The 24500-nt window shown below is 44.6% G+C and overlaps 1 protein-coding gene across 1 annotated transcript; it reads left to right on the top strand.

Moving 5' to 3' along the window:
* DRGX (dorsal root ganglia homeobox) lies at positions 1 to 24086 on the top strand. The gene is made up of 6 exons (XM_050960338.1): positions 1 to 34; positions 3890 to 3987; positions 4270 to 4371; positions 6883 to 7055; positions 7171 to 7283; positions 23821 to 24086. The coding sequence occupies exons 1-6, from the start codon at positions 1 to 3 to the stop codon at positions 24084 to 24086; spliced, it is 786 nt and encodes a 261-aa protein (XP_050816295.1).
* The last annotated feature ends 414 nt before the right edge of the window (positions 24087 to 24500 follow it).

The following is a 24500-nucleotide window of genomic DNA, read 5'->3' as shown; positions in this document are numbered from 1 at the left end:
ATGTTTTACTTCCACTGTCCCCCGCAGTTAGAGGGTGAGTGTTGTGGCACAAATTCGTGTAAGTACCGGCGTTTCCCTTTGGGCGGGTCTGGGTCTGGGCAGTGCACCCTCGTGAACCTTGCAGATTTTGCCATTTCTTCCTTGATTTCCCCTTCCACCGGGAACCAGCAGAAAAGCGCAGCGTTACCCGAAGAGGAAATAGAACAGCACCCCTTGGTGTTTCCTCCAGCCTTGGTATGGAGGCAGGGGTGAGGGGGTATTTTTTTAATTTGATTTATGTTGGAAGTGCCTTGTTTTTGTTGTGCCCCCCCTTCCTCCCCATGACATTTTGCCACCTGCCTCCCCTCTGTGGCTAGAGAGCCCACAGATCAGCCCCAGGCTACGGAGGAAATGCTTTCCTTCCCTCCCAGCACAGATGTTGGTTTCACGGCTGTAATCGGGACACTTTCAGGACCCCTCCCCCCCTTGTAGCCAAAGGGGCTGCATAAATCTTTAATGCTATTTTACAAACGTGCAGCAGAGCGGCTAGAAGAGAGAGGACTTTAAAAGGGCTTATTTTTGTATTACAGTTATTTGCAGCAATTGCGATTCCACTGTAACCCCGATCTCAGCTCTGCCCTGTTGCCGGGGCCGAGGCTGAAGGGGCGCCTCTTGCCTGCTCAGAGGCTAGGAATAAAACCAGATTCAACTCATGTAAAGTTCATTTTAGGAGAGGAAAACCCGTGTGGGGCTGACTCTCCCATTGTCCTTTGCATGTGCTCGCGACGATTAAATAACCAGTGGAAGGTTCCTACCCAGCTGCCGCATTTCCACCCAGCACAGGGGATTTCCCCCCCTTTCAGCCACTTAAGAACTAGCCTACAAACATCGAGAGTCAGGGATTTCCGTGGACAGAAAATATCCCATCTCTTCACCCGAGTTTTGATGAATCATGAGCCTCGATGTGCCCAGTTTTGTGCAAGCACCCCTTATATTCCAGCTATTAAACCGGAGCAGCGCTAGCCAAGTGTTTTATCCAGGGCTTTCCCCAAACTCCCATTGCATGCCAGACAATTTGTTCATGCAGTTTATTGCTCAAAAACAGACACGCTGTGACTTTTTAAAAAATGACACATTCAGAGAGCGACCGTGATGTGTTCAGAGATCAGCCTGAAGCCGATCTTGTCAATCTCCTTCCTGAAAATGACACTTAAGCTACTGAAAGTTGTTTTCCCTTTATACGAAGAAGCAGAAGCTTGGCATATGGGCTGGAGTTCAGGCTGTCAGCACCTCTCCTATGGAACAGCCTCAAAAATAAATTCTTTCTTCGTGAGTTTTCCCAGGATGTGATTTAAAAACAAACAAACAACAACTTGGGGGAAATACTATGGCAATTTAAGTTAAACTCTCTTTTTTTAAAGCTCAAAATGCTCCTCTAGTATCCCTTCCGCACACACACTCAAAAGTGTCATAACTATTTTTGTGTTTTTGTTTTAAATTACAATCGATTAGTGAATGACTCACTTTTCTCTGCTTAGTATCTCTGCTTAGGAACTGGCTGAGGTACTAAATTATTAGTCACTGTTCATGCGGAGTGAGAAACTTTCCACACAATGCGCATCATGATTTGCTGACATGCAGATTCGGTCTGTATGTGCAGTAGAGAAACTGACACGGTACCCCCCGGTTATTAATCTATAGATTTTTTTTTAAATAGATCCTCTTTCAGAGCATTTCCCCGGATCAAAATTCACTTTCTATAAGTATCTAAAGATTAGTTTATGAGTTAGTTCTTATTTCCAAAATTAATACACATGCAAAATGCGCTCCCAGGATAGATGAAAGCTCCTCCTTGTCTCACGTTATAACAGCTCCTTATCAATTTACAGGTGCCAGATGACATATAATACAGAACCCTAAAGACATGCCAGATACAGATATTCAACATGCGACTCTTTACATGTAGCCCATATAATACCAATATGCCATTCAACTAATTAGTCGTATTATTTTTAAATAATTTGTTTAGTGAATTCTGAACAAGTACCATTCAGAACAACATCGTGTGTAAAATATGCATAAACTAGCAAGAAAGAAACGTTTAGCCGGAAAAGGGGCCAGCTAATCAAATAACTATTGATTGCTTCTTTGTTGTTACTGAAGGGAAAGGAAAAGAAGTATCAAAATCAGATTTAAATAGGACTAACTCCGCGGGCCATAAAAACAAAAAAGATTATACTTAAAGTGAGGGCTGTTTGTCTCCCTACCGCAAGCCCTCAACAAAAGGGGCATTTCCTCAGTTTAACATCCGGGTTTGAGCTAAAACATGAAAGGGCCGCCACTGCTTCCGTTAGAAAATCCTTGTACAAGAATGGACAGGAGTTGATTTTACAGTCATACATATTGCCCTAATGCAACGTCTGTCTAAGATCAGTATCACACAGCCAGTAAAGGGTGCATTTTCTCGCTCTTCAGAGTTTCTGTAGACTGCTGGGATTCCTATTATTATAATTTATTTCCAGTGCGGTAGGGCGCCTAGGAGCCTAGATAATCGACCTGGACCATTGTGCTAGGAGCTGTACAACCATAAACTCCTGTGTTCAACACATCATTCGGCTTTCGGGGGTAGAGGTTAGCAAGCAAAGCATTAGCTCTAGGGTGACTTTGAATGCTTGCGGGTGAGTGTTTCTACACATTCAAATAAAATAAGTTGTGTTGTTTAACAAACATAGAAATGCACTGATCTGGGACTTTTTAAATACTATTCTAATTTTTAAAATACCTGGTTTGTTTATAAAAGGTACATCTGCAATTCAGTCTTCCATAATGTATGGAACAGGCTCTTGTTTTATTCTTTTTATAATTGTGAATGGACAGAATGTGAATATTTACGAGTTAGCTACTATGCACGCATGCAACTGTTTCACCGATCTTTTAGAAACAGACACGACTAAATCGCTGGCATAAATTATCGAAGGGAATGAATGCAGTCCGTCGGGTGAAAAGTTCACTTGTTATTTCAGATTCATGCTATAAGTGGTTCCTTCTATTTACACTATAGATCATACCCATTGTGGTTGATCAGGAAATGAACACACATTTATATGTCAGACTGGAGCCTTTCGGGTAAATAATATGCAGTTGAAAATGAGAGAGATTAATTTAATCATAATGAAACTGATGCGCTGATAGAGTTCAGATTTAATATGTATTTGTAAATACCCTAAATAGCTACCTGCCCCAAGTTACAGAACAACAATAACCATCTGTTCTGCCCCCCTTTGCGTCCAAACCGCTTCAATATAGGTTTCTTTCTTTCTTTCATCCATTCATCCAAAAAGGGGACATAAACCACAAAACAAGATGTAAAGAGTTGAGTGCCTGAAAGCAGGCAGCCTCTGTTCCTTCTCGCTATTCCCAAAGTGGTCACCCTGGCTCGTGTCCTGCCATCTCGGTTTCGGTAGCAGCGCCCCTTGACTTCAGCGGAGAGTCCTGCTGTGAAATGGATTGATTGCACCGTGTCCCTCACACTTTCAGGAACAGAAGTTCAGAGCAGAGTGTCCGCTTCCAGCACCTCTGCGCCTTGCAGTCAGACACCTGGCTCTGAGTAAATGGAGAGGTTTAGTGGATATTTATAGTCTAGTACATGTTATTGTATTATTGGGATTGGACAGGCAGAGTGGACATTGGTCCCGCTGGAGATCTCAGCCAGACTGGTGTGAATCCGGGGTTACCTCAGCGGAGTGACTCTTGGATTTACACCGCACCGAGGTGCGAGTCCGGACCACAGGGGAGAACCTGGTTAGGAGGAACCGCGCGCTGCGGGGCGCAGTCAGTGCCAGGTTCCCAGCAGTAATCTACGCAGAGCCCCACGCATTCCTCAGGCACTGCCCTGTCCTTGCCCCCATAGGTTCTGCCCCCTTCGGAGGCCACTCCACGGGAGACTTTGACGATGGTTTCTTACGCAGGAAACAACGAAGAAACAGAACCACGTTCACCCTGCAGCAGGTACGGGCGCCCCCTTCCCTTCCCTGTCCCTGCAGGCTCACCCTTGCCCCTCCCCGCAGAGCGCAGAAAGCCCCTTGGATCCAGCTGAGCCAGAGCGTGCTGCCTACAGCCCGCAAGGTACAGCCTGACCGGCCTGGCTCAGTCTGCCCTGTTGCTGTGCTGTGGGGAACACAGCATCCAGAGATCCCCCCTTTACCAGCGTGGATAAACCCCAGCAACTCAGACAGACAGCAAACCCAAACCCCTCCTCTTGACAGATATTTCATCTCGTCCTTTAACCAGCTGGAGGCTCTGGAAGCAGTTTTTGCTCAAACCCACTACCCCGATGTGTTCACTAGAGAAGAGCTGGCCATGAAAATCAACCTCACAGAAGCCAGGGTGCAGGTAAACATTCTGGTGAATTATTTAACTCTGATATTAAAACTGGCAAACTTTTTTTTTTCCCTTTTGACATCATGATTGCAGAGTGCACATTTGGCCAAAGAAAGCAAATGAAGACGATCTGTCATTTTCATGATGCACTTTAATAACATCAACATAATGTGGAATATTAGATTAGGTTGATTAATCGGTCATTCATAATTAACTAGTGATAATGTTCTACACTAATTTGTCCGCGTCTCTAAGGTACTAAATTACATCAATGCACATCCATTTCCTTGCTTTGGAAAAAATAATAAAAAAAAAAAAAGAGCTGAGACGTGATTCTCCAAAGCAGCTATGACCACTACCAAGCAACGGGGCTAGTCAATTGCAGGAGTCCAGTTGCCAGAATAGAAACCCTTCTGCGTCACTTTAACTTTCCTCCCCTTCCGCTACTTTCAAAACGCTGCATTTAGGTGGATTTAAAAAGCTTGCAATGCTATTTAAACCCTTTTAATTTGATCCCATAATTAGCACGGCCCACAAACACCACTTCTTAAAAAAATTCCCAGGATCCGTAGATTAACTTTATTTAAGTGTTTTCAAACTCTGCTGAGAGCTGCAGTCCTGCAGTCGCATGAGATGGATGCATATAGCTTTGCAAGCATCCACCGCTGGTTTTCAAGCCATTCTTTGAGCACAATTATATATTCATTTTATTTATGGAGCTTTTCTGCATGCTGCTTTTCCCACCAATGTAGGTGCTCCGGGTTAAGACTATGCGAAGATCTAATTGTAGGAAATATAATAGCTTGCCTTTTGTTCCCTAGGGTCATGTTAGTATCTCTTAAAACCCAATGGCTGAAGAGCGATAATGGAATTCACCGCAGTAAATAGGGGATTGTAAACAAATTATTTCTCCTATAATCAGATTATGCGATCCTGATTATTAAATCTGAACATGAATCATTGGTCATATACAGGCAAATTAAACTGATTATTATTTGGAAATGAAAATCTCCTTTTGCCAGTGCATTGTAGATAGTCTTTTTTTGATTTTTTGTTTAAATTATGCCATTTTGGCTATTGGTGCCTAAAGACTGAACTGCAAATTGAGATAAATGGGACAATTATTGAGCATTCAGAAGTGGAAGATCATAACTTCTCTCTGGAAGGTGCAAGGGTGAGATAGGGGTGGTGACAATTAGATTGCTGACGACTGGTGTTTAGCCTTGTTGTTGGCTATTATGCAAACAGACAATAGATGCAAGCATTTGTTTTGTCTGCTTTCATGCAGGGACATGAGGAAACGCAGAGGATGGGAGATATGTTTACATTTATACCCCTTGCTCATTCAAATATGATTAATGTGCTATAAAGCAGAGTCTTAATCGAAGATGATGTTGTCAAACAATAACTAAATAGGGAAATAAACGACTTCATCATGCTCTTTCCTCAGAAGCAGGCAACTGTCAGTGCAAAGTCATTAAAATATGATAATGAAAAATAGCTCAATTAAATGTTGTTATAGCTGTGACCTTCATTCAATTAAGACGCAAGAAAGTGTCTGCATTTTGCTTTGCATTTAACTGCCCTAAATTTAGAATATAGATAAAATCATTATTCAACGTTTGCTGATACATGCAATTAAAAGCTAGCTAAATAAAAATGAAGTTGTAGGAGAAAAATAATTATAACTACAATGCTGGTCATTCTGTCATCTTGAGGGGCATTTCCTGCCCCGTGGCTCAAGGGGGGTTTTCAGCATTTTCAACCTGCCTAACTATTTGAAGGATGTAAACACCAAGAGGGAGAAGAATGATATGGGGATGGGAGGAGGAGAACTAGGAATAATGGAATGAAATTAAGAACATGAATGTTCAGGCTGAATGTCAGGAAAAAGTTTCAGACAGTGAGATCTGTTAGACTGGAATAATCTTCTGCAGTGATAATCTACCATCCCTTGAGACATTTACTGTAGGCAACAATGCCAGAGAATATACTGTAGGCAACATCCCACCACTAGAAACCGGATGGAGAAAATGACCTCTCATGGACCTTTTCATGACTGACTTCTTTGATCCTAACTGAAACTTAGTAAAGATTTAGGTGTGAAATCATCTAAGTCCTTATGTGCATCTATCCCACACTTTGGCATGTGCATAATAGTAGTCACATGCTTAAGTCCCAAAGACGTCAATGGGAATTCAAGTTAAGCACCTGCTGATGGGTGTTGATCAGTAGGGGCACTGTGTTGGATTTGGGTCTTGCTATTGAAGAAAATTGTCATTGAAAATATTCCTACTGAGTGTTTTTAAACACAGTTTGGTTTTCAGAGACAGAAGTAACTGTGTTTGTAAGGGCTTAGCAAAAATCCTGTGAGGACACACTAGATTGTTCCACAAGAGAAAAGGAGACGTTTTAGGCAAGCTTCAGACAACTCTCTCTACTGAAATAGTAATTCACAAGCAGCTTTATTGCTTCATGTCTGGTTAAACAGGGCATTCATCATTGATTTCTCTCCTCTTTTAGGTATGGTTCCAAAATCGAAGGGCTAAATGGAGGAAGACAGAACGAGGTGCATCAGACCAGGAAGGCTCTAAAGAAACAATGACCGAGGTGGCACCACCAGTGAGAAATTTAAATTCCCCCTCTCCAGTTGATCAAACTAGGAACAAGAAGGAGAGCCTAGAGATTCAGCAGAGGTAAGGGGAATGAATGCATTAATAATTTCTCTCTCTAGATGTACACACACACACTCACTGATGTCTTGAATCAAACAATTCTGTTTTTTCTAAGTTATTTTTTCTTCTCTATCAGCCTAAGCCGATCAGTTGGCCCCACCGGACCTTTCTTCCCATCATGTCTACCTGGGACTCTTCTCAACACAGCCACCTATGCTCAAGCTTTATCACACGTCGCTTCTCTGAAAGGTAAAGAGTCTCTTTGTTTGAATGTGGAGTGAAGGACAAAAGTGGATTTTTCAGGTTAAAGGGCCTGCTCTCATGAAAAGCCAAATCCTGTTTCTCTGCACTCATGCAATTAACCTCTCTGACTTCGATGGGGACGAACAGGTGCAGTATTGGGTCCTTAACTGAACATTTTGCATGATTTTGAGTCAAAGCCTGCTCTCTTTACTCTAGAAGCTAGTCCTATTGCAGTCAGTGGATTTACTCATAGGAGTAAGGCAAACAGGAGTTGGCCCTTTAAGATGTACTTTGCATGCATTTTTTTTTAGATTCAGATTTATACTAATAAATTAGTTATACATGTCCTTTTGCATTATACATTACCTGGCACTATTACTGAGTGCCCCACCCGTTCTCTGTGTGCAGTTGCCTTTGCAGCAGATCTCTGTGTAAAGCCCAATCTTTATCTTTCTGCCTGGCAGGACCTCTCTAAAGAATTACATTGCTTGAGTGTCAGTTTGTGAGGATATACAAAGGTAATTTCCCATTACTTCATGCCCATGCATTGAGATGGGAACACTCCGTACCCACGCCCCTTAGTGTTGCCAAAATGCCTCAGTGTGCATCTTTTAAAAATAAATTACCAGCTGATCCATTAGCTGTTCTTTGCCTAGCAATTTATAAGACTATGGGTGTAACCAGGATGAATTCAATTTATAGATTTAAAAAACACAAAGTCCCATAATACTGCCAAGCGCAAAGTGGTACATATCTGTGCCACATGCATCTATATATTAAATACATTTAATACATTTACACAATAAGGAAAGTTACCCAGAGTTTAAGTGCATCTCCTGGGAGTAAAAACTGAACCTTGTCCTCTTCAGAATACTCTCTTGATTTGTGTCCGTGCCACTTGGGCTGGTAGCAAGTGTTATCATTTCAATAAATGTACCTTGGTGAATTTTAAAGCAGGTTAATGTTTGCTGATGCTGAGCTTGGCATTCTGAGACAAATCCAGCCATTGCTTCTACAGCTGCAGAATCCACACTAGTCATGAAGGCAGTGTAGTTCTGGCGGACAAAAGGCCAGGGACTGGATCTGGGAGGAGTTGCACAGGGTGTGCTCTGGACCAGACCCCAGCTCCAGAGAGGCTGTTGGCATGGCAGTTCTCAGGAATTGGGTAGGAGGACAAAAAGTTAGACGATCTGATGCTGCACAGATCTTCTGCACAAATCCTCGGCAGCAGTGGCAGGTTGGGGCTGTGGAGGTTGACTTCATCCCTTGGGCTGTAACAGCCTCCCTGGAGCAGACCCAGAGCCTCCAGGCAAGAGGATTCCTTTTCCCTAGTTTCCTGCAGAGGCACACAATATACAGTCAGCTACTCAGGCTGGGGACTGGCTCCCTGAACTTGGCTCCAAATATGTGCTTTGAATTGAGACAGGTCAGAACTAAAGCTAGGTACCTGAGCATTCCCTTCCCACACAAACTTTGGAGAAGTTTGCACCCAAACTCAGATTTAATGGTTCAGATGCATGACTAATATTTACTGCCGTGCACAGGGGAAAGTCCTAAGCATGGCTAGGAGCCCTGGACCACTGCAGAATGGTATTACTTAAGAAATCCAGGGTGGATTTGCGTATCTGTCTGGGGGGGGGGTGGGGGGCTAGGAAAGGTCTGTTCTGCCTGGTATGTCACGACATTGCCAGTCACAGAGATGAACTAGTGACCTGAGATGCTGCTTTGAGCATAGGATGCATTTTTGTACAGTTACCTTTTGGGGAGCATTGTATTCTATTGTATGTGTATGGGGGTTGGTGGTTGTTGTTTGATGTGGTAGGGTTGATTTCTAGCCTTTGGAAAATAATTGTAGCATCCCCTTCATGGTGATCACACGCAAAATATCGTCACCTTTCCCCGACACTGCTCCTTTCCATCTCCAGTGTGTTCCCTTTCTCTGCAGCACTGACTGCAATCCACACGGTGTGGAGGCAGGGGAGCATGTGGAAGTGATACACAACAAAGGTGTATCTCAGAGAAGAATACAGCTCTCTCCCTGATCTAAGATATCTGCTGTCATCTCCATGGGAGTGTCAGTTGGCAAAGAGTAAGAGAGTCCTAGAGAGTGGGGTTGGTCAGCATCCGCTATGGCACATCATATTACTGGAGATAAGATGAGCAAGTTTTGCCACCTGCTTCTCTGCAAAGGCCTCCTGAAAAGATCAGGTTTCAGAGGGGTAGCCGTGTGAGTCTGTATCAGCAAAAACAGTGAGGAGTTCTTGTGGCACCTTAGACTAACAAATTTATTTGGGCATAAGCTTTTGTGGGCTAAAAGTGAGTATTAGCCCATGAAAGCTTATACCCAAATAAATTTGTTAGTCTCTCAGGTGCCAGAAGGACTACTCAAAGATCAGTGACTGCAGAAGTGGCCCTGGAGATAAAGCAACAGGATTAAGAAAATTATGCACAGGGTGGTGGTTCAGTGTGTGCATCCATCTCAGCCTTTCTTAACAGGTGTGCAGGGCATCTAAATGCTGTGATGATGTGTGCATTAAAAAGACAATGGATGTGATGAAAGGCAGATAGACTTACCTGGTAGGATTAGTCATAAAGCAAATCTCAAAGCAGGCATGTATGAACAGGCAGGAAGGACTTGAGTAACAAAAGGTTTGGGGCCAATTTAACAAACTTCTTCCCCATCTTTGTGCTATGGGATCCCAAACAAACTCCAGTCCACTGGCCTTTCAGGACATGATCTGCAGTGTGGAAGCCAAGCTGAATTTTTATTGACTCTGGACTTTTTGTGGGAGTAAATTTGCTTACACTTTCCCAGCTCACTAGAGCCCTGATTCAGGAAAACGCTTGAGCATGTGCTTAACTTTAGGCATGTGCTCAAGTCCCATTGAGTTCAGTGGGACACAAGCCTGTGTTTACTGGATGAGATTGTCTAGCTTCTGTTATTCAGGAGGTCAGACTAGAAGATCATAAGGGTCCCTTGTAGTTTAAAAATCGTTCAATCTGTGACTTTAAATTGTTTCTTGAGTCAGGACATATGTTTGCAAATCTTGTACCATATCATATCACCAGTTTTTAGGTGGACATCCTCATTATTAGGACTTAGCTATGTTGGGTAAATTACTGGTTTCTGACCACACTGCAGATTTCAGTTGAATAATTGATAAACCTCCTATTTACATCAACACAAGCTCAATATTTGCAGGATTGAGTCCTCAGCTGGTAAATTAGTTTCATGGTCAAACGGTGCTGGGTTAGAACTACTGGGCAAAATAGCCATGAGCCTTATCCTGATCTCAGTTATGCTAGCTTTTCACTAGTGGAAATTACTCCTGATTTACATCAGTGTGAACGCAGAACCAAACCCCAGATGTCAGTTCGGAGGGGAAGTAGGGAAAAAGGAGAGAGACATAGTGTTTTAGAAAGTCTGTAAATCATTTTTACAACTTCTTGAATTCAACCAGCCAGAGGCTTGGTTTGTCCCTCTCTTCCGTGCCCCACAAACTATGAGTAACTTACATTGATTTGAGAGTTAATTTGTAACACAGGACAGTGGGAGAGTAGGGGAAAATCCAACCCCTGGTAGATTTTACTTTGTAGATATTCAATCCCCTGGGTAGATATTACATTTTTATCTTTGGAGAAGATTGAAGTGGTCTACATAGCTAGAAACTGCTTTTAGAATCACTTTGCAAGAGGAATCAGAGCTGGATTCTGCCACAGTTATTCACACTGAGTAGGACTTTATCTTGCAAGTAGTCCCGTCAACATCAATGAGGGGTATAAGATGCTAGTCTGGGTGAGTGACAATGGCAGAATCAGGCCTTCCATTTTTTCTTTGAGGAATAGGGAGGAGAGAAAAGGGGAGAATTAAGGAGACTCTAACTTTTCAGGGAAGATCTGAAGCATTTTTGCAAAGTGCAGGAGTCAGGTGACCTAAAACTCTTAGGATCTCTGTCATGCTGGCCATGAGTGACAGCTTTTGAGTCAGCAGAAGTATTTATATCCTGTGGAGGTAAAACAGGCCCCCTAGAATCAAGATGTCTTTTCCACAGCTATACATCACCCAGCATGAATGTCCCCAGAACAATGTTACTGGTGTCTCTGGGTCCATCTGTGGTGGGTCCTGTGAATGACAGCAAGGGCTGTTCATGCCCATGATTGGGAGAACAGCCCCTGCTAATGTGTTCCTTGATAAGACAGTGAAAGCAGCCTGCCTGGCAAGCAGTGACTCACAGATGAGTGGTGCATGCTTGGTGAACCAAACATTACTGGAAAGTTTAGGTTATTTTACAGTTCCTAATGAGAAAAAGGATTTGCTGGACTGTATTGGACCACTAAGCCATCTAGTTCAGCAACAGGCTGGTATCAGTGGACAATATTCAATGGATGTTTTAGAGGAAGGCAATTAAAAATTAATGCTGCTAATAATAAATGATGATGATTTGCCTAGTTAACCATTAGTCTACCCTCCCAAGGCTCATTTTCATTCCACCACCTGAAAGTTCTACAACTAGGGGCAGTCTATGTAAAGAAACCAAAACATTTTCTCCTCTCGGTTTTGGATCACCTGGCCCAAGTTCTCCAAAGCTACCCACAAATGCCATCTGGATCTGACACATTGTGATACAAACCAAGGCAGAATGGGCCCTTCCTAGAGGAAGGCAACCCAGTTGAGACAAGAGATTTAGGACTAGCCTCTTGGGCACAGGGATGCAAGATATGCTTCATCCTCAGAGATCATCACTCACTTGGTACAGCTTTGCAACTCTGGCCCGAGCACAGCTAGTGCTACTTCCGACAAACTAGGAAATGTTGCTGTAGAGCAAAGCAAAGTCAACCCTGCTCTCTCTGGAAAAGAGCCCCATGCCTCCAGACCTCTGCTGGTTCAGGACTTCAGAACTATTCCAAAGGGAATATTCCCACTCTAAGACCATCCAGGAAAGAAACAGGGCATTGGTACTATAACATCAGAGAATCATGGTGCAGAACATAGACTATTCCACAGAGTAGTGCATTTTGCCATCAGGAAGTTTTCTTGATTTTCAGCCTATATTCTCCCCATATTAATTGTATCCCGTTAACCCTTTCTATCATCTGGGATAATTCCTCTCCCTCCTAGGTGTTTATCCCATCAAATACTGTATTGAGACAGTCATCATCAAGCCACCATAAGAGCTATATATTTGGGAACAAATATTTGACAGTGGGCTTGTCAATCTAGCAGAGAAAGATCTAACACACTCCAGTGGCTGGAAGTTGAAGCTAGACAAATGCAGACTCGAAATAAGGTTTACATTTTTAAAGATGAGAGTAATTAACCATTGGAACACTTGACCAAGGATCGTGGTGGATTCTCCATTTCTGCCAAACTGTAAATCAAGCCTGGATGTTTTTCTAAAAGATCTGCTCTAGGAATTATTGTGGGGCAGTTCTCTAGCCTGTGTTAGACAGAGGGTCTGACTAGATGATCACGATGGTCCCTTCTGGCCTTGGAATTGATAAATCTATTAATCAAGATGATATGGTTTATCAGTTGAAGAATCACCATTGCATTCATAAATGGGACCAGCCTTTATGAGGGATATGAAGCCTCATGTTTCAGGATACTAGTCATCCACTAAGTTCCTGGGAATCGGAAATAGCTTGTTTTAGTCCACCAAAGCATCAGGGGTTGGGCACCATCAGAAATTGGACTAGTTGGACCATTGCACTGGTCCACTATGGCAATTCCTATGTGTCCCCTATGTTCCAAGATTAATCACTTACCGTAAACCAGGCCTGTGCAGCCCATTTAGCAGACTTAATTGCAGAGCATCAAATATGAAGGGGAAATACTAGCTTTATTTATGGGCTGCATAACAATAGTCATCAGGAGAAGCTAGTGTTCTAAATGGAGAGATCTCAGAGCACCTCCTTAATGGATGACAGTATGAATGCAATTCATTAATGGAGAAGAGGTTATTAATGCATGTAAACAAGAATCTCCGTTTTTAGAGGAAGTGCTCTGCTATTCTTGCCTCTGAGGCCAAAAGCACGTCCGTTATATTCAGCTGAAACTTCCTGAGAACCTGCGATACATAGTGCAGCGTATGTGGAGAAAAATAATTACACTTGCCAGGGAATTACTTTCATAATTCACTCCCAGCTCCTTTCCGTGCAAGTGATAGCTCGCTCTGTTTTTGTAGCAGCCCCATGCCATGGATAGAGAAGCAGCATTGCACGTTATATTCCAAAGCGGATATTCCAAAGCAACATTGATTAGAATCTTTCATGGTTTGTTTGCTGCCGTGCTTGCAGTTGGGAGCATTATGGAGAATTAATTGTGTAATGTCCAGTAATTTGGACCCTGCTTCAGGAAAGCACTGAATTATGTGCTTAAGTGCTTTCCTCGGTGTGGGACCTTGGGCAACTCATTTAATCTGTCTGGATCTCCTTCTGCTAACCCAATGCAGTGATCTGGTAAGGTGGAAACGCTGCTGCTTTGTGCACAGGTGAATACAGGTTCAAATCCTGGCTTATCTCATGCAGAGAGGTAAAAGCGCTGCTGCCTTATGGGGGAAGGGCTGGTACAGTTGTCAGAGTGCCGACCTGGGCTCAGTTCTCTGATCTGCAACGGATTCCCTTTGGGAGCTCTTGGACACGTCATTTGGTCTCTCAGTGCCTCAGCTCCCTCTGTACAAGGGATATGCTAGCACTGCCCTACCTCACAGGGATGTTGCAGGGATAAATTCATTAGAAAGTGTTAGGTGCTCCGATACCACGGTAATGGTGGCCAGATAATTAGCTAAGATAGAATGAGGTAGATGGGAGTTTTGCTGTTGATTTCAGTGTGAAGAAGGATCAGGCCCTTTGTGCCATGGCTTTCCTCATGGGGAATGACAGTGATGGTGGGAGGATTGAATCCTGTCAAGCCTTGGTTGTGAGACTGATCCTTACTGGTGCAGGTGTTCCCTCCGACCTCACACTGAGTGGCCCACGTCCACAAGGCGAAGGATTGTACCTGTTTGGAGAGGACTTGAAGATGCTTAGGGAAAAGATGGTGGGGGAGGTGCTAAATTCTAGTTGCTTCTAAGGATTATTGTTGCTCTCAGATACACATGCCCTGCCCTTGTGGCTTCCCTGCCCATGCAGCCAAAGGCAGAATCTGGCCACAGGTTCCTAAATTATTTTTGGAATTGCACTAACAGCACATAGAGGCTGGACACGGACTCCTTGGAGCCAAGATTGTCTCTTCTCATATGTGTGGGCAATGCTTAGTGCACCGCGCATACTGCCCTAATAACAGGAATAATGGAAAAATGAGCTACCGTTTAATGTAAAACATGTGAGTATAATTCATGTAATGTGAAATACCCTGGGCCCAAAGCTGTATTGTAGGCCAGTCAAAGCTCACCTTGAAATAACCGGGCCACCACCTCAGCTCTGTTTTGCCTGTTTTGTGCGGCTCTAGTGGCAGACCTGGCAGATCTGAAATCGTAGTGGCAATGGACTATTAGAGCCAGCATAGCCTGTTCTGCGCCACCCTTTCCCAGCCTCCAATGCAGAGGATGTGGCTGGAGGAAAAGAGATGTGGATGACATTTACCTACACTAGGGCAAATGTGGGAATGTGAACTTATAGCAGGCATGAAGCTGCTCTAAGTTACACCGAGGGCCAGGAGCTACAAAGTTAGCAAAAGACCACTTTTACCCTCCCACTGATCAGTCCTGAGTGCAGCTGGGTACATTGGCTGTTTGTAGTAGTCATGGAACGCTGGGCTAGGTCCCCTTTGAATCAAATCTCAATAGCAATTTAAAGTCTGCATTCTGGGTATTGGCTGGCCATACATCCCTGGTAAAGGCAATTTTACTGTGTGGGGTTCATGTGGGTACAAGCAAGTTGAAAAAAAACCCAGCTGAATATTATTAAGAAAAAACATTTAAACCTTACCCCCCCCCGACGTCCCCCCCCACCCCTTTACTGTAAATTAAACAGCATGTAGTGGTCCAGGATTTTAAATGAGGATTTCAAAGAAGCAGAAGGTAGTTAGATACTCCATTTCCTACAATTTCAAGCTCCAGCTAAGATTTTCACCCCACACACACAGTTTGTGAGAGGAGGAGAATCAGTTTGTGGCTTTCAAGAAGATGATCTATTGAATTTCTGAAACTGTTGAGCTAAAATCATATATACCTGGTATATATTTTTGAATATTCCTAAATCAATATATGCCGTGCTCCACTTCCATTATCCTAGGCTGACTCTGAACATTAAAACAACACAGCATGGGCAAAAGGGTTCTGTGTGTAACCCAAATTGTAGTTCAAGTACCTTTACAATTAAAATGTGCTGTTGGCAGAGACAAGACAGAATTAATTTAATTTTTCCTGTCAGTCTCTGTAGTAGATCAATTAAACTGCCAAGTGGATCAAATATTTCAGACTGTATTTATTACATTAAATATTTATGTTCAGGCTGAGCCTTTAAAGCATGATGTCATACAGGAATGCAAGGAGGCTTCGATCAATTCAGCAGAATTTGCTGTAACTTAATGGAAACCTAATTGTGTATTTTAATTTAGTATACAGGAGGCAGAGAGTTCTTGAAATAAAGCAGTTCACATGCTGTACTTCAGCAGCCTGACCCAGCTCCCTTGGACGTCAATGGAAGAACTCTCACAGATTTCAGTGGAGGGTGGATCAGGCACTAAGGGTACAGCTACACTGGAATAAAAAATCCATAGCATGGCCGCGGCCGGCCCAGATCAGCTGACTCAGGCTCACAGGTGTCAGGCTGTGGGACTAAAAATTGCTGTGTAGATGTTCAGGCTTGGGCTGCAGCCCTGGCTCTGCGACACTCCCCTCCTCACAGGGTCCTGGAGCCCAAACATTTACACACAGCAATTTTACAGCCCCATAACCTGAGCCCAGACCCGGGCCAGCTATGGCTGTTTAATTGCTGTGTAGACGTACCCTCAGTAATTAAGAACAACTGTTTATTTTCCAGTAGCGTTGCATGCACTATTGCAATGAGAAAACGGGCCAAATTCTTCCCTGGCATAAGTGGATGCATATACCAGTGAAGTCAATGCGCTTTTCCACCATAGGCCCCTGACAAGCATGTAGAAGGCATGGGAACCGATTCTAAAGTCACTTATGCTGCTTTATGCCGATATAGTTCCACTGACTCCATTGCACTTACTGCCCATTTACACAGGTGAGGTTAGAATCAAGTCTGCCTTCACATGACTTGCTACTGTGTATTGTAATGAAGGGCCAGTTCCTGCTTTCATTTACACCAGCATGACCCCGGAGCAATGACACTAGTTTAAATTGAGTTATTCTGGATTTATACAGGACAACTGACAATGGAATTTGACCCACCGTCATACAGGCATTTTAGTGGCAAAGAAAATTAGGCAAGCAGTTCATGGATGAATTATTGATGGGGGTATCCATGTGTTCACCGGGGATAGCTCAACTGCAGAAAGCCACTGGGTAATAGCAGATCTAATTATTAAGCAAAGAACCTAGATTGATATTGAAAACTGATAAATATTTTATCCCTTGCTAACCATAGAGCAAAAATTATTCTTATTCGATTGAGTCTATTCACACTCATCTGAACTCAGCCAGGGTGGCCTCAGAAGGGGAGACACTAATTTCTACCTCTCTTCTCCTCCAATACAGCTGGCCAAATTAATGCTAGCCTCACTTTTGTGTTACCTGGGCCCACTTCCTTCCCTTCCAAAGGACTTTGAGTGGCCATGTCGGGAGGTCGACTATTCTCACAAAAAGGTTGCAAAAAATGGACTAGCTGAGTGGGGTGCTGAACTTGATGAAACAGCAAGACTTTTCCCTCTCTCAGTTTGGAACCTAATCCTGCTGCCATGGAAGTCAGTGGGAGTTTTGCTATTGATTCCAATGGAGGCAGTGTCAGGTGCTCTGTGACTAAGGCCATGTCTACACTACATAATTAAGTTGACTTATGTTCCCAATTCAGTACACAATTCAGCTACTGCAGTAATTAATGCATTTTTGTGAGTCCACACTGCTCTCCTGCAGTTGACAGTGCACATCCTCACCAGGGGCACTTGCATTGACTTCAGAGGGGCAGCATGGGGGGCCGAGAGCTCCCAACTTGGCTACAGCCCATGATCTCAGCTCCCCGGTCCCCATGGGATGGACCTCTCACCTGGATCCTACCTGCTGCCTAGGCTCTCAACTCCTCATGGGAAGGAACTCACTGTGGAGGGGGAGCTGAGAGTCTGGGCAGCAGCAGGGCTCCAGTTGGGAGCTCTGCAGCGAGGCCCCAGCCTGCATTCTCAGTACCAGGCAGCAAGACTGCAACTGTCAGCACTGCTGGGCTCAGAGCTGGAACACCCCTCCCACTTAAATTTCAAAACAGGGATCCTACCACTCTGGCTGTCTGCCACCCTGATGGCCAACAGGCGATGCAAGTAACACAGTGTCTATACTTAGTGTCTGTATAGATACTATGTCACCTGAACTATGTCGACCTAAGCCTTACGCCTCTTGTCAAGGTGGGTTTACTAGGTTGGCAGAGCAAGCGAGTTACAGCAGCAGAAGGAACACTGTCATGTGTACACTTACTTGGTTAGGTTGACATAAGCTGCATTGTGTCCACTTAACTTTGTAGTGTTGACATGCCCTAAATCACAATGTTACAGCACTTGATAGCCAGTGGGAAATAATGACAGTGACAGAAATAACACAGCATTACTATCTGGATTTTTAAAAGAGCTGCTGAATATTGGCATTGATATTGTGGTAGAATCTGCTGGCAGTGGCCACACCTGGGTTGGGTTCCATTTTGCTAGGTGCAGTACATATAAACAAATGAGAGATAGTCCCTGCTGATCTTTGGATCAGATCTCATTTTGAGATCTACTTTTTGGATATTTTCTTTCTCTATCTGTTTCTTTTCCATAAGTGAGAAAAAGCAACAAAATTTCTTAAAGGCCTTGAAAAACCTAATCATGTTATTTTTTTGTAGTAGAACATCATAGTGCTGCTTCCTTTCCTAAACTGTCATGATATGCTGCTCTGTGCTGTTAAACTGTTGCTGCATTTCACCCCAGAGGTGGCTGCATTTCAATAGGGATAAGTGTTTGTGGGTAGAAAAAATTATATTTCATGTTATATACTGTGCAGATTTTGTTATAAATCCCCTTTTACGTGTGCTCAAAACTTCATCTTGTTACTTAAATTGGAAAGCCACAAAATTCAGTATGCTGTGTTGCTGTAGCCATGTTAGTCCCAGGATATTAGAGAGACAAGCTGGCTGTTGTAATATCTTTTATTGGACCAACGTCTGTTGGTGAAGAGACTAAGAGCTTGGCTACACTGGCACTTTACAGCGCTACAACTTTCGCGCTCAGGGGTGTGAAAAAACACCCCCCTGAGCGCTGCAAGATACAGCGCTGTAAAGCCTCAGTGTAATCAGTGCCGCAGCGCTGGGAGCGCGGTTCCTAGTGCTGCAAGCTACACCCATAAGGGATGTGGTTTACGTGCAGCACTGGGAAAGTTCTGTCCCAGCGCTGGCGCTCCAACCACACTCACACTTCAAAGCGCTACCATGGCAGCACTTTGAAATGTCAAGTGTAGCCATACCCAAAACCTTTAAGCTTAAGACAGAGCTCTTCTTCAGGTCTGGGAAATGTACTCAAGGTGTCCCAGCTAAATACAAGTTGGAACAGATTGTTTAGCATAAGTAATTAACACATATTTCAAGGGACTATTCAAGGTGAAGTGGCCAGTTAACACCTCTCCAGTCACAGGGAGGGAGAGGAGAAAAAAAAAGGCTGGGGGCAGAGGGAGGTTAGTGGGTTATAGATTATCGTAATGATCCATAAATCCAGTGTTTCTATTCAGTCCATGATTTTAGTGTCTAGTGAAGTTATGCATTTATGCTCCCAGGCTCATCTTCTAGAGGTGTTGTGCAGGTTTCCTTTGAGGATGAGAACTGAGAGATCAGATATAGCATGATCATTTTGTGACCACCCACCTTGTCTTTACCAAATTTAGGGTCCAATATCAAACACTCTCAAGGTAGAGAAGTTCAGCCCACTAGAGACAGCAACATCTGCAGGTTTGGATTGTGAATGCCAAAGTTTGGAAGGTTTAGGATCTGGGGTTTGTGCAATGGGTTAGGGCTCGTACACACTGCCAGTTATGTTGGTATAACTTACGTCACTCAGGAGTGCGAATAAGCCTGCCCCCCGAGCGATGTAAATTACACTGACCCCAGCACAGATGTGGACTGCTCCTACTGACATGCCATCTCCTCTCCTGGAGGTGGTTTTATCATGCTGACAGGAGAGCTCTCTGGTTGGCATACAGTGTCTTTACCAGATGCGCTATAGCAGCGCAGCTGCATTGGTGAAGCTGCGCTGCTGTTGCGCTTCTAGTGTAGACTAGCCCTTAGTAATGCTTGTAAGCACAGTGGGATTAATTTGGAAGTAAAGCACAACAGAAATGTTACTTCACCGATAGTAAGCTCTGTGTCTAGGAGAATTGCAGGGGTTAAAAAGACAGCTCAGTTATATTAAAAAACTCTCCACACTTCCTCCTCACTTTTCAGAAAGTGTTTTCTCAAGAAGCCTTCCTACGAATAACTAATGTCCAATAACTGTCACTGGGAAGTTTTGCTAATGTCCAGAAAACAAACAACTGTCTAAATTCATGTTGACCCAGTGGCAGTGAGATTAGCTCTGTAATAGAAAGAATACCTGCTTCATGTAGGTTATAAAATCCATCACTCTGTCATGAGCCATTTAACTTGGATATTAACTGCTGATATTAACGCAAGTCCTTGGCTTGGACAGATCAGACACCGACATTGCATTGCATCAGTTGTGGTCTGCCGTGCCACTGTCTGTTGGGATTGGCTGAGGGTAGGATTCTGCCCTGAGTACTGAAGGGGGTGCACAGGAGCTGTGGGGCTGCTGGAGTCCTTTGGAGGAATTCTGGCTGTGAAGCTGCCCATGGGGAGTGCATGTTGGAACTGTAGCTCAGCGACTGCTGCAGAGGGGGAAGGGCCACAGCTCTGCCCTCATATTGTCCCTGAACTCCCCAAGCCCTTCAGACATGACCCAAGGAGGCATTAACGGGGATCCCACCCCACCCACCCCATGGTGGGATTCCGGCTTCTTCAGTGGTACAAGGGGAGGGAGTTAGACAGCACTTGCTATGGGTTATTTAGCACACACTTGCCAGGACATTGAGGGGTGAAGTGGCAGCATGGGGCAGGCAGACAGAAAAGGCGGGACCATCTGGAACTTAGAAAAGGCAGAGACACATTGCCCTGCTGGAGACAAAGGGGAGAGGGGCTTTCATTTAGTTTGTCCCAGGCCAGTAAATAAATGACTCCATGGCCCCACTGGCCTTCATGTGCCCCCAAATCCTCCCAAACTAAAATACAGCTGCACTGACGTAATAGGACTCCTGGTGCGTAGCCATCAGGTGAGTCCATCACCACAACTTCTTCCTTCCAAAGCTACCCCTCCTATTTCCCAGCAGGCCTTACAAGAATCTAGAATTATCAATATGGCCGATGGCAGGGACTACATTTCCCATCATACCTGCTGTCTGGCTCTCTCGGGGAACCTGGCTGGGAACCACCCAGAGCCCAGGGGCTAAAGTCAATTGAACAAGAAGAGGGAGTTCTCATCACTCCTGCCAAGGAGCGGGGGCACCCCAGACTAGGGAGAGGAGGGGGCTCTCCCTTCTGGTTTTAGCAGTGGGGTAGGGAGGAGGAAGCCATGCTCCACACTCTCCCTATTGTTTTATCTCCTGCCTTGGCCCTCAGTCCTGCTGTGGGAGGGCAGCTCTAGCCCAACCAGCTAATGTATCTCCAGGCGCGGCCCCTAAAGCCAGGTATGCAACCTCAGACCACTTCCCCAGACCTCCGCTCCCCTCGGGAGTGATGTCCTCTGCCCCAGAGATGTTGTCCCAGGAACACCTGGTCACGAGGGCTCCCCTCAGTGGGTGGGTATAGCCTGTTAAGGCAAACATGGTGCCCATCTAGGTACAAAGGAGCCAAGTTTTTAGTATGGAACAAGTCACCTTGTATTTCAAGAGAAACTCACTTCCCTGTCTGATGTCTTGTTGTCTCTCCTAAGCTAAGTGTGAACAAGTGGGATCAGAATTGGATGGGGGACCTTGTCAAGGACAACACAGGAGGTAGTGCTAACTATTCAGTCAGTTGTGCTTGTTGCTGTGTGTTATGGCTGGGGGTGCTGTGTTGCCTTTTGATGAGCCATACAGCCAAGATCCTCACCACTTGAGTTCATCAATGATCCCACAGCACTTTTTAGAAGAGTAGGAATGGCTCCGTTCCATTGCATCTCCCTAACTCCCCCTGCACCTTCATGTCGATGTGGGATTCTTCTCTGGCCTGAACTGCTGGGTGGCATAGCAGAACATCTGCATTTCACGAGACTGCAGATCAGCTGGTGGAACAAGTGGTTTCTTGCTAGAGATGGCAAAGTTTGCAATGCCCTGTGGGATGGCAGGTGCAATGAAGCAAAATGATCCTTACAACACATATAGATGTAATTGACACAGTAATTGACTAACGAGGCTAATGGACGAGTGTTACTGCACTCGGGGTTAATCAGTCAATACCTTCCCCACAGCCTTGCTTACCTCTTTCCTTTCTTATGTTTTCTTTCTCTGCTTATCTCCTGTGTTTTCAACTCCACCCTTACTCCAGTGCTCTGGCATCTGCACTTCCCCCAGGGCACAGGAATTTCTGACCCCCTCCAGCTGACAATAATTTCCCCTCTCATTCGTGAAAAGAAAAATAGATCCAGGATCAAAGGGGTTAATGAACCCACTCACACAATCTGCAGTTTCCTGCAGTTGATCCCAGTCATGGACATTTCCCACCAGTTTAACTAGTTTAGAGCCCAGCTCTTAATGCGAAACACAAGATACTGGGCTCACTACAGGCATAACAGAGTGAATTGTAAATGGCCTGTGATATACAGGCAGTCAGATAGCTGATCTAATGGCCTCTTCTGGCCTTAAACGCTAACTGTAATGCTTTCAGTGCAATTGCCCTGATCAGGCCTGATCAAAGCAGCATGTTCAATATGTCCCTCGGACACTTCTCATAACTGGCAATAATGTCTTGCATGGAGGGCCATGGGCAGTGCTCCTGATACACAGAGAGAGGGGGATTTCCCAGGCATCTCCTGGCTATTTGTTTGAAGACGAATACAGCACAAAATTGAAATAATGGTGATTTGCACAGGCCTCTGGCATCATTTGGGCCCGGGTGCTTTTACACTTTAATCTGATTCCTGTTTCTGGGTGGGTTGGGTTTGTTTTTTTCGCTGAGGCAGCTACCCATTAGCACATAAATATCCAGGGTTAAAGTTCAAAGATGCCTGTAGGGCTCAGAACTTCATTTCGGGGATCTCAGTATTAAGGATTTTAGTATTGGGGTTGATCTCCCATATGAAGCATGGGGAAATGAATTCAGCATCATCAAATTGCACCTTGGGGCTGAATTTGTAGAAGAAGACCACATATGACTCTAAACATCATGACCAGCTTCTATCTATGGGCCAGATTCTGGTGCCTTCAGTCACATTGATTAATAACTTACTTTACAAGTTGCCCTGGGCAACTTGCGAAGCAAGGTACTAATCAGTGTCAGGGCAGCAGATTCTAGCTTTTACGGGTCCTGATACTGCAAGGACCTGAACATCCACAACGCCCACTGACAGCAATTGAGTGCACTCAACTTTTGCAAGGATCAGACCCTATAAAGAGGCCAAAATAATACCTGAAATGTAAGCATCTATTCTCTCCAGTTTTGGAGAAAGTTTGGATCCCAAGTTCAGGGCGTTGGATTCACTTTATTGTTCATGGAGACTTTTAGCTTCAGAGCTAAGAAGGGCCAGATTACGAGCTGGTGTGGATCAGGGAAACCCTCTTGCTACCAATGGCACTTTAAGGTTTACATTAGCTGGGAATCAGCCCCGAACAGTGTCATCAACTCGAGCTGGTTGAATTTTTTTTGTCACAGCAGTTTTTCAATGGGAAATGACATTTTGATTAAAATTTTCGTGACATTGTCTCACTTTCCATTAAATTTTGTTTAGAAAAAGAATCGAGGGGGGAACACTTTGATGTTTCTGGAAAGAAAAGCTTTGACTTTTCATTTTACAACCTTTTTCTGTTTCAAAATGTAATTTATTTTACATACATTTAAAAAAAAGGATCAAAAATGGTCAAACTGAAACATAATTTTCTAAATGCTGGGTTTTCATCCCGAATAGTCACAAAATTTTTTTTTCAAAAGCTAGACATTTTTCAGGAATGGAAAATCCATTTTCCTACCAGCTCCAAGTTATCATGAAGCTGATTGTAGCTTTAGACCCAGTGAAGGTCCAGATCCACAGCTGCTGTGAATAAGGGAGCCTCTTTTGAAGGCAATGATGCTGTGGGGGTTTTGCCAGCCGGGGATTCGGCGCTGGTTGTGACACCACATTATCTAAAGCTGACAGTGGCTTGTCTCTTTCCTCCCCCAGGGAGCCCTCTGTGCTCTTGCTGCGTTCCAGACCCCATGGGCCTCTCCTTCCTCCCCACCTATGGCTGCCAAAGCAATCGCACAGCCAGCGTGGCAGCACTGCGCATGAAAGCGCGGGAACACTCGGAGGCCGTGCTGCAGTCCGCCAACCTCCTGCCATCCACCAGCAGCAGCCCTACCCCCCCGGCCAAACCTGGCCCGGAGAACAGCCAGGATAACAGGTCGTCTCCGACCAAGGAACAGATGGATGGGGAGAAGAGCGTATGAGGATGGATGATTCCCACCCACCAGCTCCTTGTAACGAATCCTTGGCCTCAACCTCGGGAAATGTCATGTAATGGACTGTGACGTAGGCCCTTCCAAACCAGATGCCATGAGGCCACCATGGATCCTGAGGATCCAGAGCAAATATGAGAGAACTCCGGCTGCACGTCACACATCCCTGCTTTCCTAATGCCGCTGTAGATTTATTCCTTTGATTTACTGGCACCTTCTGTGTTTGGAACCGTCCGCGATACCATCTTTAGCCTCCTTGCATCCCAGTGATACCAAATCATCCAGGGCTCTGGCCTGCTCCCACTGAACTCAGCGATGCCCTCTGGCATTGGCTTTGTCAGGAGCAGGATTGACCCCAAACACCTTTGGCCTGGCCTGGGACTGTGCCTTGGGGTAGCCCGGGCC

This window comes from Gopherus flavomarginatus, chromosome 6 (genome assembly GCF_025201925.1).
Source record: "Gopherus flavomarginatus isolate rGopFla2 chromosome 6, rGopFla2.mat.asm, whole genome shotgun sequence".
Taxonomy (NCBI): domain Eukaryota; kingdom Metazoa; phylum Chordata; order Testudines; family Testudinidae; genus Gopherus; species Gopherus flavomarginatus.
The sequence above is the reverse complement of the archived record's forward strand: the minus strand, read 5'-3'. Positions and strand labels throughout refer to the sequence as shown.

Coding starts and splice junctions, on each gene's coding strand:
- DRGX (XM_050960338.1), top strand. CDS start 1: ATGTTTTACTTCCACTGTCCCCCGCAGTTAGAGG. Junction 35..3,889: donor CTGTCCCCCGCAGTTAGAGG/GTGAGTGTTGTG, acceptor TTGCCCCCATAG/GTTCTGCCCCCTTCGGAGGC. Junction 7,056..7,170: donor AGCCTAGAGATTCAGCAGAG/GTAAGGGGAATG, acceptor CTTCTCTATCAG/CCTAAGCCGATCAGTTGGCC.